Raw genomic sequence first — 17,710 nt, forward strand, 5'->3', positions numbered from 1 at the left:
CCGGTTTATTTCTTGTCTTTGTTTGTGGTAGCCTGGTGAGAATTGAAAATTATTCCTTGCCCGAAACCTAACCAAGCTTCTCAGTCGAGTCGTTAATTTTTTTAGGGGGGCTCGACCTTTATTTTTAATCGTGTTTAATTTCACTACCAGCCCGGCAAAAATGTAAATACGGACGGTTAAAAGGGCTGGTTTTTCTTTTTTTGCTCCGTATTTGTGTTGATAATAGTTTTTTATTTCACCTCTCATTCTCGAAAAAAAACCCGGACAGATCTTCATTCTTCAGTGCAGATATGTCTTCCAAAAGGTAAGCCCGGCTGTGGGAATTCTTTTACGATTCCTCTTCTCTGAAAATAAGGAAATTATCAATTGAAATCTTCATCCGCTGGGAGTCGTCGAGCCTTAAACAAGACATCTTCGTCTCTTCAATAAAAACAAACAAATCCTGACATTTTTTTATTATTAAAATAATTTGTTAATTATCAGTACAAATATATAATTTACTGTCTCGTAATTTGTCAAACTTAGACTTTCATTTGTCGTGCTAACGTTTTATTATCAAACAACAGTCGAACCACTTATCAACAATTGATAAGAATAGTTCTCGATACCTTGGTGGATTTCGAGAAAATATATAAAAAATAAACATTCCTGTGTTATATTTAGAAATTAAGTCATCCATTGTCATGAATTGGAGAAAAGAATTTTTATTTTTACTCGTTATTTTTAATTGTTAAAAGTTACATTGTAGTTTTTGCTGTTCAAACAGTGATTAGTAGTATCGTTGAACTTTTCCAAGATCTATCAGTATTTTAATTTCGTCTTACGTTGATAAATTGATCTCAGTATTTACACATATCATGGTGAGATTTTCTCTTGAGGTCTGTGCTATGAGAAACCTGCAGTCGGGTTGCTTACAAGAAGCTAAAATACGTCTATCAGACGATTGGCTGATCAAACTGATCATAACAACTACAAAATAGAAATATGTACAGTGATTTAGTGGAGTTTATGTTTGAATCCAAAATTCTGATTGCCACCCGAAAGCTTCTTCGGTAAAACAGAATGGTCAATCCAATTAGATGCTAATATTAATGACAATTACAAGGGAGTTAATTTCGTGTGTAGTAAAAACAGGGAGAAATTTCTGTTACGACACTTAATAAACAGATAGATAGCATTACAAATTGTAGTTGTTTCCATCTACTGGAGAGAAGAAAAAATTTGATGGCATTTTTGTTAGAACAGTAGAGATGTACACAAAGAGAACAATTATATAAAACAATATGAATTATCCTATCTGACTTGTCTAAGATAGATTAGATTAGACAGAAGCCGGCCGGTTTACCTCTACCAGTATTGGTCTGTAAAAATCTTCAATTTTTTTTTAATCTAGAGTTCCTCATTAAGCTGAAGGCTTTTACCAGACCCCAAAGCTTTTTCAAGGGCCCCCGTACCCTTCAGGCCTCGCCTTTTCCCTTCCAAGATTAGGAATCAGCCTGCATAGGTTTTCGCACCACCTGAAGATGTGTTCCACTGTTTGTTCTTCTTCTTCTTGGCAATAACTGCATAGGCTTCTTTCTACCATTTGGCATCTATACATTTGCCTCCGAAGTCTGCATTTCTTAAAAAAGATTTCTGGTAAAGTTCTGAGAAATTTTTTCCCATTCATCAAGAACAGCCGTTTATTACTATTCTAGAATATTCAGACCTGGATTTCGCTGTCAAAAGTAAGTCCGCTTAAGTTAGCCCCAAATTGGTTAGATTGGGTTCAAATCTGGACTTCGAGCTGGTCATACCATCCATTCACTTCCAACCTAATTCATGTAGTCATCCACAATTTGTGCTCTATGAGGCCTGGCATTATCCTGCATTAGCAACAATCTCTCATCGATGTGCGACAAATGGCACTGCATGTTCTTCGATTGTTTTGTAAGTACCTCAGTGAAGTTAGGGAACTACCCTGCATAACAACCAATTTGGTGCGAGGTCTAAGGAAATGCCACCGCACAACATCATTGACCCACCATGGATGCCACCTGAGGAACCACACGGCATTGGGTGTACCTTCTCCTGTGCTTCTCCATATGAAATTATGCCCATCTGAATATTTGAGGCCAACTCTCACCTCATCTGTAAAAAAAAATTTGTTCCTTATCTTCCAGTATCCAATTCACATGCGAATTGAAGCCTGACGCTATCATACTCACTCAAATGCCTGACTGGAACCATTGAAAAAGATTTAAGAATAAGAATAATATCAGACGAAATCAACAAAGGAAAAAGATTAACTGAAAGAGATCTTTAGGCTTAGCAGAATGGAAGGGCATAATATATGCAAATAGGATTAATCAGTACAAAAGTAAATAAAGGAAGTAAACAAAACATTATTTATTATTATTATTTTGACTATGATAGCTGTTGATTACCTGTAACTAATGTAGAAAGATAAATTGAAATACCTGAAAAATAGGCAATCTAAGAAAAATATTTGTCAGTGCCTGCAAGAAGCAGATGGGAACGTCTTCTATGACTGAAACCTTAGTAACATTGAGAGTCAAGACAGCACTGAAGAACACCTAGGAATTTAATCTAAAAGCACTTTTCACTGATATATTTGCATAGAGGTAGTCAATAAATACAAATTTATTCTTGAGTCTGAGGGATGATGAACCTGTATTTTGGTTGGTTCTGATCTTCCTGATCTGGTCTGTCAGATGCGTTTCAGCCTTACTTCATCTTCAGTGGTGGATATCGAAACCAGGATGATCAGAAACAACCAAACTACAATTGATCTAATTAAAAAAAAGATACAAATCACACCCACATTTAAAAAATTGATGTGGCTCAATTAACATTGATATGTGACAGCAACTACTGCAGAGTTGTTAAAGTATATAAACATTACATTAAATACCATGGTGCTCAAATAATTATAATAATTAAATCAACTGGTGTTGATTGATTTATTTCTTCCCCTGAAGTAAGTTTTTTTAGCTCCTGTATTTTATTGTTTGTGTCCCTGTTCTTCAAAATTTAATGTATACACATCAGTATCATGTGTTGTCTGATATCAGACCTAAGCATTAGTGGTGTATGTTCACGGTTGGGAGTTAAATTGAACGAATATGTAGTTGAAAATTGTAGCACCCTGAAATGTATTTTTTTTCCTACTCAAGAATTATTTACAGTGAATTCATCTCTCTCACTTTATGTACACTAGTACACTTGAGGGAAGAAAACAAATTTCTACCCAATCATTGTCGAGTTGTCCAAACTTTTTGTTTGCCCTGTTTTGTTTGTGTGGTTGTCAACGTAAATGTGCCAAATAATTAACAAGAGTTGCTCAAGGAGAAACCGGCAGGTGATGCAATTCACCTCCACAAGAATTGAAATGTTTTCAAAGAAATTAACTGATGAGCTATTCATTATAGCAAAGACTAGGAGCCTATGGATTCAAGTTGAGTTTGTTTCTCTTTAAAATATTTTTATTTATTAGAAATAATAAAATATTGCATATTAGAAAAGTTATCAATTTTTTTGCAATTTTCATCTCTCGTTTTTTCCCCCTCTAGGCCAATATTCACATATGAATTATGGTAGCATAAAACATGTTAAGACGTTTTAGGAAAGTGTAATTTAAAAAGAAGTATGCTTGTTTATATAAGATATTCATATTAATTATGGTAGTTAAATTTTATATTACTTAAATAATCAGTTAATTTTTATTGAAGGAAATTTTCAATGTCACGAACATTTGTTATGACTAATTTGTCGCACTTCGCAAAAAAAAAAAAAAAAAATACATCCTACATGAAAAATGGTTCCATACAACCTAAATAGTTTCTCTATTAATAATAGTTTCAAACGTATATTCGTGTCGTTATCTAGACAAATAAGGGAATACGTCCTTTGGCACCCTTCTTCAGGAAACGCAGGAATTGGAAACAAAAAGTGAGGAAGGACTCCCACGTTTATTTAGACCTAGATTGTTGTCAAAAAATTATTTGTAAACGTTTGGACTTGGAGTAAAAAAATTCAAAGTAGCGTCTTGCACTATGCAATGCCGAGGCTGGAAAATTTTTTGATTTTCTTACAAAATTTAGCGTTTTAAACTATTTGATTATAAATTAAACATCGGTCGTGTAGCACGACGAGAAGAAGCGGACCTGAGTGATCAAACCGTCATTAAAATAACAATTATTTACAAGAAACATTTAGAACTTTAATAATTTTTTAAAAACACCTCTTTCTTAAACAAAAAGAATAACGAGTTACCTCATAAATTTGCCCAGAGGAAAGCGATATATGCTTGGCAAATTTATATAAACTTATATTCATCGGACCACATTCCTGATTCACATCTAAACCAAAAATGCTGGTCGATATTCCTTACTGATAATTTTCTTATGTTCTAGATTTTTCATATTTAAAGCCGATTTTTCTGTAGTCACTTCCGTCGCAGTCGAACGGGGGAGAGATAATAAAATTCGTCAAAATTGTACAAAAGGCCGATGTAAAGTCTTCGGTTATTTACAAACAACCGAGACAGTCACTTTTGTCGAGCTTTCGTAGATTTTCTCCTTATTCAGGGCTTAATAACTCTTATTTATTTTTTTGAATTGACATGTAGATTTGATCTTTTTCTCAATAAAGTCGGTTTGTGAATTAAATTCTTAAAGTCTAATAGCACAAGTTTATTCTATATAAAGATTTTTAAAAACAACAAATTCAACTCTAGGTAGATATCTATAGAATTATTTCTGAAAGAAGAAATAATAGGAAAAATAAAAATGAGAGAATTTTTCTATTTCTAAAAAATATATATTTGTCTAAATAGATAATAATAATACAAATTTATTGAAATTTTTGATAATTAACCGGCCAGGTGTGTTATTTATTATTCCATGTACATTTTTTTTATAAAACAATATTCATTCATTCACACTCACTCACACTATTTGTTTCTCGTTAATTGTAATAAAGGTCGTTCACGTCCTAAATAGGCTAGTTTTTTTTTTTAAACAAAACAATATTCATTCACACACGGAGAAAAACGCCCACACACACTCACTTTCACTCTTAATCGTAATTAATAATAGTTAATTGTAATAATAGTCATCCACGACTCAAATTTGCCAGATTTTTATCTCTCTTTCGCTCTCATTCTCTCTCTCACACACACTCACACTCTTTGTTTCTTGTTAATTGTAATAAAAGTCATTCGCGACCCAAATGTTGTCAGATTTTTTTTTTAATAAAATAATATTCATTCATTCTCACTCACTCTCAACTTCTTGAATTTTTTTCCAATTAAGAGCACTGGAATATTCGGAGGACCGAAGTTCGGATTACGGAGAGAACACTGTAGTTTCAAACGGGAAAAACCTGAATATTCTGCTGAAATTATGTCAGGTAGTCACAACGAAGCATATACTAGAACTCTCGATCCTCAAAGAGTTCGCTATCCTGCTTGATAAAACGTTACCGTGGGCTTTTGGCGGAAGTGATTTTGCAGTCAAGAATGGTAGATTGCGGACCTTTCATGTGAAAATGAACGGCCAGTCATCCCGAGAGTGCGAAGAGTGCAAGTCCTTTGACCCGTTTTTTGACTGAAGCGTAAATAATCAATTAAGTTTGTGATTAAAAAAAAAAAAAAAAGTTTGTGATGAGTTAAATTAAAATATAAAAAATATATACTTATAATGAAATTGGCACATATACTGTAATTGTTTCGTGCTATCGACAAAAAGCGATAGTTTCGTTTCCTTTTAAAGAAAGTAATGTGTTTTTATCCATTTGCCAAGAAAATATAGGAACAGATTGGGTTGATTGGGCCCGTTCCAAGGGGCGACCCTGCGACTACTATTCTGAGAGCCGCCGATTTGTTCGGTTCTTTCGCCCTCGTCATTTTTATTGCTCTGGGATGTGACTAAAAATATTTGAGTTCCCGGTTCAACGGAAAGGCGCGAGTTGTCAATAGTGCGAGGTGATGAACTCCGACGGGACGTTGATCTTCGCCAAAGGAGGCATCTTCGGTGTTTCCGTCCCCGGGATGACGTGCGACACGTGCAAGGAAAGGAGGCGTGCACGACTTCGTCCAACTGGGTATGTTACATCAATGCAGATCAACGCCTGCATCCTTGGCCCCTACGAAAATAAAAGTTGTTATGAAGTCAAGTCCGTTGGTCAAAATTATTGACGTCAACAACACGCTGCTATAATTGAATCGGCTGTCACTGTCCAACTATGCAACGGTGCAGGATTAGTTAAAAACAAACATTTATTTTGTCATAGAAAGCATTTTTCTTTGATCCTTGACTATTCAAAAGTGTGAAAGTCTTTAGGGGCTTATAATTCACCCTTTCATAGTCCACAAACGTTTAGAAGCTTTTCCATAACCCGGAGTCACGTTCATAATGGAATAGATGACGTAAGAGAATAAGTCCGGGTTTTGGTCATTTCACCACCCTAGTTGTCGTTAATGTTAAAGCACGCCTGACATTGTATTTGATACACAAATAGTTAGAGTTAATGGCGAGGAAAGGAAGCGGGCTTCATTCTTCTGGTATGTAACATCAATACTGCAAGGCTGCAATCTGTATCCTTGTCCCCTACGAAGATAAAAGTTGTTATGAAATCAGGTCCGTTTGTCAAAATTGTTGACGTCAACAACACGCTGCTATAATTGAATCGGCTGTCACTGTCCAACTATGCGACGGTTTAGGATTAAATAAAAACATAAACATATTTTTTTGTCATAGAAAGCATTTTTCTTTGATCCTAGACTACTGATAAGTGTGGAAGTTTTCATTAATTCACCCCAACAAACGTTCAGAAGCTTTTCCATAGCGGAGTCACGTTTGTCATGGAATAGATGATTTAAGAATAGAATAAGTTCGTGTTTTGGTCATTTACACACTTTCAGTTGTGGATTGCTTTAAACTAAAGGGCGTCTGACATTTATTACATAAATAGTTAAGAGATTTGTTTATTGATTTGTGATTGCAGAGGTGTTAAAGATTCAATATTATCTAATAGACAGGTTGTATTGTAAGGCAATACAATGCAGCTTGATCGTTTTAGTCTGTGCATCTTCCTCGCCCTGCTTATATCCTTGATGCTACGCACAAAAACGTATTGACGTACAAAACTGCAAGACTAGGCAGGCTAGATTATCGGAAAATCTCGCTCTTGTTAATAAGCTTCTGTTAAACTTACGCTTGTATATCAAAAATGAAAACACTGCAATTGTTTGGATTTAATCTTTACTTGTCAATCCCTCTCTTTTTACTTTAAACGTGTTGTTTTATTTTTTGAGGCGATAATCGATCAAATAGCAGAAATCTGTGGAAATTATACGGTTTTAGCTTTTCAAACATAAACATCAATTTCTTAGGATCGAGGTTGCGAATTTCGGACATTTAAACATTCGTTTATATTTAATATTTTGGTCATTTCCGATTATTTTTGTCTTTTTATCCTTGCTGTTTTGATCGGCCTGTGTGTTATGCCTAATGTATAAGGGACACAACTGTTAAAATAACCCACAAACCTACCACTGAAAACTACGAGAAGCCGAAATGCTTGATCTAGCGGGCCAAAATGATGGTAGACTGCTCAACTGCAGGCTTGAGCTCTTTAGAGGAAAGCATACAATTTATATTTTGTGCAAAGGAAGGTTTTTGTTATTTAGTTTCCTTATGAAACTGAACGCTTGATTCTCACCCGTATCTAAAAATACCCCCTCGAGGAAGAAAGGGCCATTGGACGTGAAAGAGTTTGAATAAGCACCCCCTTGAATATTAAAAAGGGAACGGCGCTAAAGTTAAAACGGTCGAATTCATATTTAATGAAAGCAAGAAGGTCGATTTTCTTGCTTTGCCATAACAACTCGAAGGAAAACACAACTGGAAAACCCATTCTGCTCAAAAATCACGAGCTTACGAGTAGAACTTTAGGTCAAAAAGACCACTTACACTATAAAACTTACTAACAAAATGAAGAAAATACGCAATTAACAAGAATTTGTTTGATAAAACAATTTAAAAATTATGATTTATCTATTACTTTTAAAATTCGCTTATTTTTTTAATGTTATTAAAATTTGATATATGTTTAAAATTAATTTTATTTGTTGCTGTCTGTACAAAATAAATATACACTGAACAAATAGACATAATAGATAATTTATTACCAGACTAGGAGACAGAGGGGAGAGAAACCAACCAATGCTGGAACTCTTTTATTTAGTTAGGAGGGTAAGATAGGAGTCATAAGGGTATTGTAATTTTAGGCAACTTGAAGGATTATAATGGTGGGGCGTTGAATTTGAGCTTGAGCTAGTGGGTTAGAGTAGAGAGATAGTTTAGGGTGGAAATTGAGGAAGCGTATTCGGATCAGCTCCTTCACAAATGGGTTTTTTGAATGTTTTGTTTGTAAGTGGTTAGTTTTTTTGTATGCTTAGTGTTGATTTTAGTCCCAGAAGGTGTCTGAGTAGTTCATATCTTTTGTTAAGTTGTCTTTTTAATGTTGTATGGGGTACGTCTGCTATGTAAGATAGCAGACTTGGTTGGATAGAGATTTTACCTTGTTTGTATTCTGATGTTCTTCAGTTTGATCATAAATGTTACTTCTTGGCTTTTTCTCGTTCAACCTGATACACCACCGAGTGCACCAGTCGGTAATAAGGTTCAGATGTGGATTGATTGGATTGTGTAGATAGGATTGTAGTTTTGTCCGTATAGGTTGTAAGTTATGTGATTAGATGTGTAGGTATGTCAGCAGTGTATATGGTATAGAGTATTGTACCTAGGATACTTCCTTGTAGAATGCCAGCTTTGATTGGTGTGACGGATGAAAAATCGATCTGATTCTCATTTTAAATAATCAATCTGAGAGGAAAGTCTTCTGGATGAGATGGTAGGTGTGAGGGAGGATACATTTATGACTTGTGAAGGAGGCCGGGGTGCCACATTCTGTTGAAGGGTACTGTAACATACAAATATGGCTCAGCAATATTGTTGGTTTTCTAGAACCGAGGATGTCATGTTGACTACTCTGAAGCACTGGTGAACAGTAGAATGGAAGGATCAGAATGCAAATTGATGGTTTGGAATTAAATTTTCACAGTTGAATACGGGAATTAGTCTTTTAAGGAGGAGATGTTCAAAGATGGTGGTTAAATATTTTTGTTTAGATTAAAGTTTGTACCAAATATTAAAGAAATTAGTAAGATAGGCTAACCCGTAGAACATAACTGTCATGCATATTAGTAGCTTGAAGTTTGTGTGGCATCTGCTTGACAGTTTTCTCTTATTTTAAGTTTATGGAGAAAAGGTGAGAGGCGCAGTATAGATTCATTTTATCCTAGGTTTTTTTTTTTTTTTTTTAATTTTGTTAAATAAATAAATAGACATTTGTGCTTCGGAGTATTTCTTAATCCTGGACTATGTTACACGTGGGCTATCCGGACCTCCCAATTTTGTTAAAAAATAATAATGTAAAAGAACATCTATAGAATTCAATCAGCTAGACAAGATTAGCTTATCTTAAGAGTGTAGATGGCTGTGATTCCTCTTATGGCTTAAGCTATCCTAAAATTTGCCACTTGCTCATCTCTCTCTTAAATATAAAAGCTGATATTTAAAAAAATGCAAATTTTTAAGTTAGCCATTTAGTTTACTTAATTTATTTCTTTGTATAATAACTTGATTTTTATTGTACTCTAGTGAGCTGAAAAAATTGTCTGAAGAAAGTTTAACAAGGCAGCCTGAAGAAGTGTTTGACATTATATGCAAACTGGGAGAAGGGTAATTATTAGTTTCCTATATTATTTTAAAACAAAAAGACATATACTTTAACTGTAATGTTTTCAGCTCATATGGAAGTGTTTATAAAGCTTTGCATAAAGAGTCCGGCCAGGTTTTGGCCATTAAACAAGTACCTGTTGATACGGATTTACAAGAAATAATAAAAGAAATATCCATTATGCAACAATGTGATAGCCCTTATGTTGTTAAATATTACGGATCTTATTTCAAAAACACTGATCTCTGGGTAATTTAATACACAAATAAAATTTAATACGCAAATAAAATTTTCTAATTTTAACTCTTTTTTTCTGTTAAAGATTGTAATGGAATATTGTGGAGCAGGGTCTGTTTCTGACATAATGAGACTTAGGAAGAAAACACTGACTGAAGATGAAATAGCGACGATTCTTTGTGATACACTGAAAGGCCTAGAATACCTTCACCTAAGGAGGAAAATACATCGAGACATCAAAGCTGGCAACATCTTACTCAATACAGAAGGGCATGCAAAACTCGCAGATTTTGGTGTGGCAGGCCAGCTTACTGTAAGTACTTGTTTGGTCTCATTTTGAACAAATTGCGAGTAATAAATTTAAATAAAAAATTGAATTGTAATAAATTATTTGAGGATAAAGATTTTACCTCTTATATAAAAAACTTTTTTTTTAAGCCAGTGGGAATTGTGACAGCAAAAAAAGCTCTAAATATAAATTAAATACATTATTTTATTAAGTTTAAATGATTTTAAAAACAATTTAAAAAAAAAATATTCTTCAGGATTACGTCCAAAATCTTTCTGTTCTATCGTGTTGATTGCTTCTCTTTTGTCTGTGTTATTTAATTTTCTTTTTGTTTATCAATTTTAATTTAATAGGACACAATGGCAAAACGAAATACAGTCATTGGAACTCCGTTTTGGATGGCGCCAGAAGTTATTCAAGAAATTGGATATGATTGTGTTGCTGATATGTGGAGTTTAGGTAAAGATTTTGGATTCCACATTTCTTATGGAACATTAATAGAATTCTGTCTGGTTTGGCAGGAATTACGGCTTTGGAAATGGCTGAAGGAAAACCCCCGTATGGTGATATCCACCCGATGCGTGCGATATTTATGATACCGACTAAACCTCCTCCTTCTTTCCGAGAGCCTGACCAGTGGAGTCCTGAATTCATCGATTTTGTCTCCAGATGCCTAGTTAAAAACCCAGAAGAAAGGGCGACTGCGACGGAAATGCTACAACATGAATTTATAGGTAATGAAACATAATTATCGATTATGGAAGCATACTAATAAAAACTGTAATTCAGGAAATGCCAAACCTCCAAGTATACTCAACGGAATGATTCTGGAGGCCAGGGAAATCAGGGAGAATCAAAACTCAAGAATTAGCGCTGCAAATACCGCTCTTCATAAACAAGCTGTGACCGATTCTGTAAGCCATGAAGAAAATATCCATTAAATTGTGGTTACTTACGTTTATTTTTACAGGATGATGAAGGAGGAAATAACAGTGGTACTCTTGTTCACTACGATGATGTCGATAGTGCAACCCTTGTTCCGGATAGGGATCTCGATGGAACATTAAAAAGTGATAAGACACTTGTCAAGGGTAATAACTCCCTAGCAGAAGGTCTCGGCACTATGGTGATCAATAGTGACACAGAAGATGAAAGTACAATGAAAAGTATGTTGTCTCTGATGTTTTAAAAATAAGTGTAATCATTGTAAAAAAAAATCTGTTTTAGGACATGACACAGGCCCAGGGGAATCCGGAAAAAAATATAGACCACTGTTCTTAGATCACTTTGATAAAAAGGAAGCTGAGAGTATAATGGTATTGTTGTTTAATATTTAACAATTTGCTAGGAAAAACTAACCAATCTCAATTAATTTAGAAGTATTGTAATAAAAATTGAGAAAAAAATGATGGTGATAACTATTCTTATAATACTTTTTTCCTATATATACATAACCAAAAATACTCATTTGCTATTGAGTGTTTGTGAAGTTATAAATTGGTGGAAGTTCAATTAGAGGTTAAAAAATCATTAATAAGCTTTTTATAAGATTTTGTAAAAAAATATAATGTCCCTCATTAACATAATCATTAATTAATTAAACTTATTAAAACAGGCGAATGGTCAGGTCAATGCAAAACTGATGCAAGGTGATGTGCAGTCAATGACTCATATATCCCAGGTACGGAGTTAATTAGAAAAAATGCATTTATTAACCGAAGCATGACTTGCATGTTCAGAAAGTGCATGCCATAATATTTTTGAAATTTTTCCTTTTGTTTTTTTGTTTATATGATTGTTGGTAGCTGTATTGCTGTTTTAATAACAGGATTTAGACGAAAGGCGGGCATCCGTAGTAAATATGACTGAGCAGAGCCAGAGGGATGAAACGCTTTACCCTTCGGATTCACATCAGTTTAAGTTCCATTCAGCTTTTATGGATGGCGACTTTGAGTTTGTATGTACATTTCTTTTTGTTATTTCATTATATGTTTGCAATTCATGTACAAGGATGTAACTATTTTAATTTTTATAAGTTTTATCAAATTGCATGAGTTTTATAGCGTAGGTAAAAAGTTTTTAGGTTTTGCGCTTTTATATTTGTTGTATTCTGATCTGAGTAAGCCAATATACTTTTTTTTATTACTAGTATTTTTCCTAGAAACTGATTCCATGAAGGGGCTAAGAAATGTCTATTTACATTTATTTTTAAATATACTTACAACAAAATAATGTTTAGATTTTTTTAGTAAATTTCAAGGGAAATTTACCATTGTGGTATCACCGAATTTGCGTGCCCAATTATTCTTGCTAATGCCCATTGGAACTGAGGAAAAAATTAATTGATTTTTTTTTAAATATGTTTTTCTGCCTTTTTTGTGCATGTATTTCAATCTTATTCTGTATTATAAGCCAATTTGTTTTTTGTTTTTTATCTAGCACTTGAATAAGCAGAATTATATTAAATAAAATATGTTCAAAGGTACTTTTTTGGACGTATTGCAATAAATCAGTTGAGTTTTTATATCTAGGATAAAAAAATAGTAAGTAAGATTGTATTAAATGTTAAAAGTACACGTTTATATCATGTTAAATATCTTACATTTAGTCATAAAGACTTGCATAATAATAATATAAACAGTTACAAACACCAAAAGACCCTCATCCGGCAGTCCCTGTTCTATTCTGGGCAAATGCTTTTGCAAATCGTCGTGAACAGCTGAATATACGAGCAACTTAAGACCTGGACACGGCCCTTAGGAATATGCTTTGACAAAGCCTTAGGAAGGGCAGGGATGACTCTTGGAACAGTACTCAAGCTGGGTAACACCCAATTCCGCATTGGGTCCTTCCAGCCATTCTTGTCCAGATTGATCTCGCCATCTTAGTCGTCGTCTGTTTCACCATAAAGCTAAGTTGTTGAAACTTTCATCGAGATTCACCAAATTTCATCTCTTCTTCACAGATGACCAGTGAGGGTGTGTATTGGGATCTCTCCCACTGCACAATAATGTTTACACGGCAGAATTTTATGTGATTTGGCATGTGCTTAAGGTGATTCGAGAGGGTTGTGGCTCTGCTTACTCGTCTGCATCGACTCCCTCGGGGTAGTTACTGTGACAGGTCCTCAGTCAATCCTATCAACATGTTCTTGTTGGAGAAATACTATGAACTGGCAAGTTTCAGCAAAACTGTGGTTGTTGCTTGGGTACCTGGACACATAGAGCTGAAAGGTAACGAATAGGCCAGGATGTCCCAACCTACGGACTTAACCACTACAATCCGGTCACCCTGCTAAAAATATAATAAAAAAACATGATTAAAAGAAAGTGGCAGTGTTGGTGGTTTATCAAAAGCACTGTAGATAGGAAGCCTTCAGAGGACCTGACTCGTAAAAGAAGGGTCTGGTAGAATAGGCCATACAAGGTTGACACACAGACACTTTTGGGCCAAAGCCCACTTGTCCGTTATGTAGAGAAAGGTTGCTCAATTTGTGCCATCTAATTGAAGGGGGCAATTTCTTGGCTCATATCTATATGGAGCACGTAGGAATGCAACCCAATGTGAGAATGTACTTGACCATGGTAGCAAGTATGTGGGTCCTTTCTTCCGATTCTTGGAAGAAACAAGGCTGTTTTATTGTAAATAGTACTAATAGTTTTGGGTCCCTAGCATGTGTTGAGAGTGAATATATTTATTGGTGTGATTGTGTAGTGTGAGAGGGCCCTTGGTATATTGAGTACCCCATCGATTCTCAATTAGATTAATTTAATAATAGGTGAGAAATGGTGATGGAGGAATATTGAATACTCCATTGTTCTTACTGAATGAATGGTATGTAAATAAGAAAGAGAGGTCCTTTTTCTCCGGAAAATTAAACTATTGTTTCTTCTTGTTCAGGAGTAGGAATACAACAAACAACGATAGTTTAATTTTCTGGGGGAAAAGTCTCTACTCATCCAAGAAAGTAATTTTTTATTATATGATTTTATTTAATATAATCTTACTTATTTTTTTTATCCTAGATTTTAAAAAAAATTATTATATTAATAAAATTTGCTTATATAGAATAAGTTTGAAATACAGGCATAACAAAGGCAGAAAAACTGATATTTTTTCTCCTTACAACCTTGATTCTTGAACATGTCACTACATTTTTCTATCTAGTTAAGTCATTATCAGAGATCCCATGCCTGTAGCCTTTGTCAGTGAAATTTAACATCATCATGATCTGTTGATCAAATTGACACCGAAATAGTAATTTTATTTTGTTCAGTGCAGCTCCAAATACATTTTTGTTTTTAAATATAGAAGCGAATAACAAATTTTAATAATAGGACAGCGTCCATGTAGAATGAATTGAAATTAAATTTTCAAAAAAAAAAAAAAAAAAAATAGAAGTTAGTGCAGTCAATTGATAATGAATTAATGTTGAAAATATGATTTAATATCAATTTTGTGAAGCAATATTAATCATTAAAGGTTATGAAAAGCTTAATCTTTCCACTCATTTTTTTTTTACTAAATTTTCTCATTTAATTTTAGTTAAAATGTCTGAGTTACGAAGAGCTTCAGCACAGGATGTCGACTCTGGATTCAGAGATGGAACGGGAGATAGATGAGCTGAGGCGACTGTACCAGACAAAGAGGCAGCCAATCCTAGATGCGATGGACCAGAAAAGGAAGCGCCAGCAGAACTTTTGAGCTTCAAAGAATACATAAAAGGATTTTATTTTTCTTCTCACAGTTTTCAGTTGAAACTAAATCCTTTGGTAAATCCCGAGGAACGGCTCATTGAATATTTCTCTAGGGTAAATATTTTTGTATATTCTGCTAGTTGAAAACTGTGATAAATTCTGTTTTTCTGCATTCTGTTTCCCTGTATTTGAACAGACAAAGAATAGTGCAATCTTATTTAATTTCAATACCATTAAAAAAAAGTTTTTAAGTATTTCTATTTTAAAATTTTTGATCATAAATATAGATAAATGAATATATATATGAATGAATATTTTTTAAGTGTTGAGGGTTAAAATTTTGAATCTATCACTTAAAAATTTATACAACAATCGTATATTTGCAACTTGTTATTATTGATTGCTAAGGATCAATCTTGGATACTGTTTTAATCTTTACTAGTTTCTTAATTATTAACTTACATAAGATTATTATGAATGAGCACGGTTACTGAGTGATGGTCACTCCATTATTAGTTGATTGTAAACGATTCTTGATGGATCAAGGGTTTTGATTTAAAACTCAAACAAGTATTTTAGTATTTCTAAATCTAAGAATTTTCAGCTAGTCAGCTCTTATCGAAACTTAGAACTACACTTCCTTCCCTGATTCTCACATTCAATCTTCTTTTGAGGAAAGTATTGCAAATGTATGCGTGAAAACATTCGGATTGTTGTCAGTATTGAGGGTTTTAGCAGATGCCTTGCAAGCAATTTGAAATGACTGAATGTAATAAAAAATAATTTAAAAAACAAAACGCTACTGTTACTGAACCAGAAGTGTATTTTCCTCTTGCAACTATTAGATTTATGGTCATAATTTCTAAAATAATGATTAAAAAAAGAGGTATTTTGTAAATATAGAAGATTAACAAATAAAACAAAGAGAAATAGTTACATTAGTTTTGTATCTAGAAAACAGAACGAAGTCTGTAAATTTTGTAAAAATTAAAAATAAATAAAAAATTTGCATCTCAATACAAAGACTGGAGAGGTCTGTTAAAATGTATTTTTAAAACTGTATTATTTAAAAACTGCCCAGTAATAATCGGTGTAAATAATAGTAATTAATAATAAAATAATGTAGTTATGGCTGAGTTTTTACTTACATGGTTGAGATTATAAATTTTAATATTTTAAATAAGTTGCCATATTATCTTAGTTTTGTCTATTTTGTAAAAGTTGACAAAAAGTTTTAAATCAAAATTGGTTTCAATCAAAGCCAGTTGTTAATACTTCATTTTAAAATGTTATGGATTAATGTCTGTAAAAGAAAAGTAAAACATCAAATTTTTATCGTTATCTTTTATATTTTTATTGTTTTTCCTACAAAAATTAATAAATTATACATATTAGTTATCACCAGTTTATTTTTACCTGCCTTAATGCTCAAACAGCCACAATTAGTTCAGCATAATATGGAATCTTTATATTTTACGTTTAGTTTTTATGTTTGTTTAATATTGTGTGGATTAATTCAGCAAATAAAAAAATAATGAACACTACTGTACTTTTCTCTTCCAACAATGTGTTTTCCGAAAATAATAAGTTTTATTGGTTACAAAACATATACAATAGTTATTTATGATGAACGGTACAGGATCACTTACCATCATCAACTCTAATATATATTTATTTTTTAATAAACAACATTCAACATAACCAGTCATCTTAATATGCATGAGATACTTGATATTGATGGTATAGTGTCAATTACATGATTGCAAAGATAACTAATACCAAACATTGAAGTCATTGTGTTTGACATTGTTGCTGTTTGAGTGTTTTAAGGTTCTAAGTGAAAACATGACAATAATATTTTACTTATATATTTAAAGCCTATTTTGTAAAGGACCATGTGAAAATCAGCACTGTTTGTCTCTTGTTTACATTACAGATTACGAGTACAGATGCCTCGGAGAGCTTTATTTGTTTGTATTTTTTACCCCTTGACCAGTAAACCCAGTTGTGACATTTTGTTGAACAGCTCTGTGGTATTGCACTACATTCCAAGGTGGAAACAGAGGAGAATTATGAAGATCAGCAGAGAGATTAAAACATTAAAACCTTCAGCGAATTTTACATTCAAAACTTAACAAATTTTTATTTAGCAGCATTGCCTGAAAATACACCAGTAAAATCTCGTTATTAAAAAATGGTTACTTTTTGGGGTCAAAAGGAAATGGATAAAAGTCAAAAATAGTTATTGATTTATGTACACAGTACATCGGCAATAAAGCTTTTATATTTTACAGCGAATTAATGGCAAGACTTGAGAATTACCCCTCCAGGGTTAGACCTCTGCATTATTATTAAATTCACTCATACACTTAATTACATGCTTTCTTATTTGCATTCATCCCCTTACTAAGTAATGTGGAATTCCTACATCACCCATCAATCAATATTCTGCCGATTGGCCCTCACACATTCATTATTCTTTCAGGCTAATAAATACCTTTACTCTAGGTGACACAAAACTATCAGCACTGTAAACTATAAAAAATAGGGCCCAACACTTGCTGCTGTGCTCAAGTACAGTTCTCATATAGGGTGGCATTCCTACACGTTCTCTATATGGAACCAAAGCATGGTACACTTCAATTATTTGAACATTGAGAAACCTTTCTCTATATGCGAG

The 17,710-nt window shown here is 33.4% G+C and overlaps 1 protein-coding gene across 2 annotated transcripts; it reads left to right on the plus strand.

Moving 5' to 3' along the window:
* Positions 1 to 89: 89 nt before the first annotated feature.
* LOC106672677 (serine/threonine-protein kinase 3) lies at positions 90 to 16,997 on the plus strand. 2 transcript variants are annotated; one of them, XM_014404287.2, is made up of 12 exons: positions 90 to 304; positions 9,729 to 9,809; positions 9,876 to 10,056; positions 10,130 to 10,357; positions 10,687 to 10,792; positions 10,855 to 11,067; positions 11,123 to 11,247; positions 11,304 to 11,499; positions 11,561 to 11,649; positions 11,949 to 12,014; positions 12,162 to 12,290; positions 14,879 to 16,997. In XM_014404287.2, the coding sequence occupies exons 1-12, from the start codon at positions 291 to 293 to the stop codon at positions 15,035 to 15,037; spliced, it is 1,587 nt and encodes a 528-aa protein (XP_014259773.1). In that variant the 5' UTR covers positions 90 to 290; the 3' UTR covers positions 15,038 to 16,997. The 2 variants fall into 2 exon arrangements, with proteins under 2 accessions (XP_014259773.1, XP_014259772.1); XM_014404286.2 differs by lacking the exon at positions 90 to 304 and adding an exon at positions 5,876 to 6,105.
* The last annotated feature ends 713 nt before the right edge of the window (positions 16,998 to 17,710 follow it).

Source organism: Cimex lectularius, unplaced genomic scaffold (genome assembly GCF_000648675.2).
Source record: "Cimex lectularius strain Harlan isolate CLEC.00 unplaced genomic scaffold, Clec_2.1 scaffold385, whole genome shotgun sequence".
Classification (NCBI taxonomy): Eukaryota; Metazoa; Arthropoda; class Insecta; order Hemiptera; family Cimicidae; genus Cimex; species Cimex lectularius.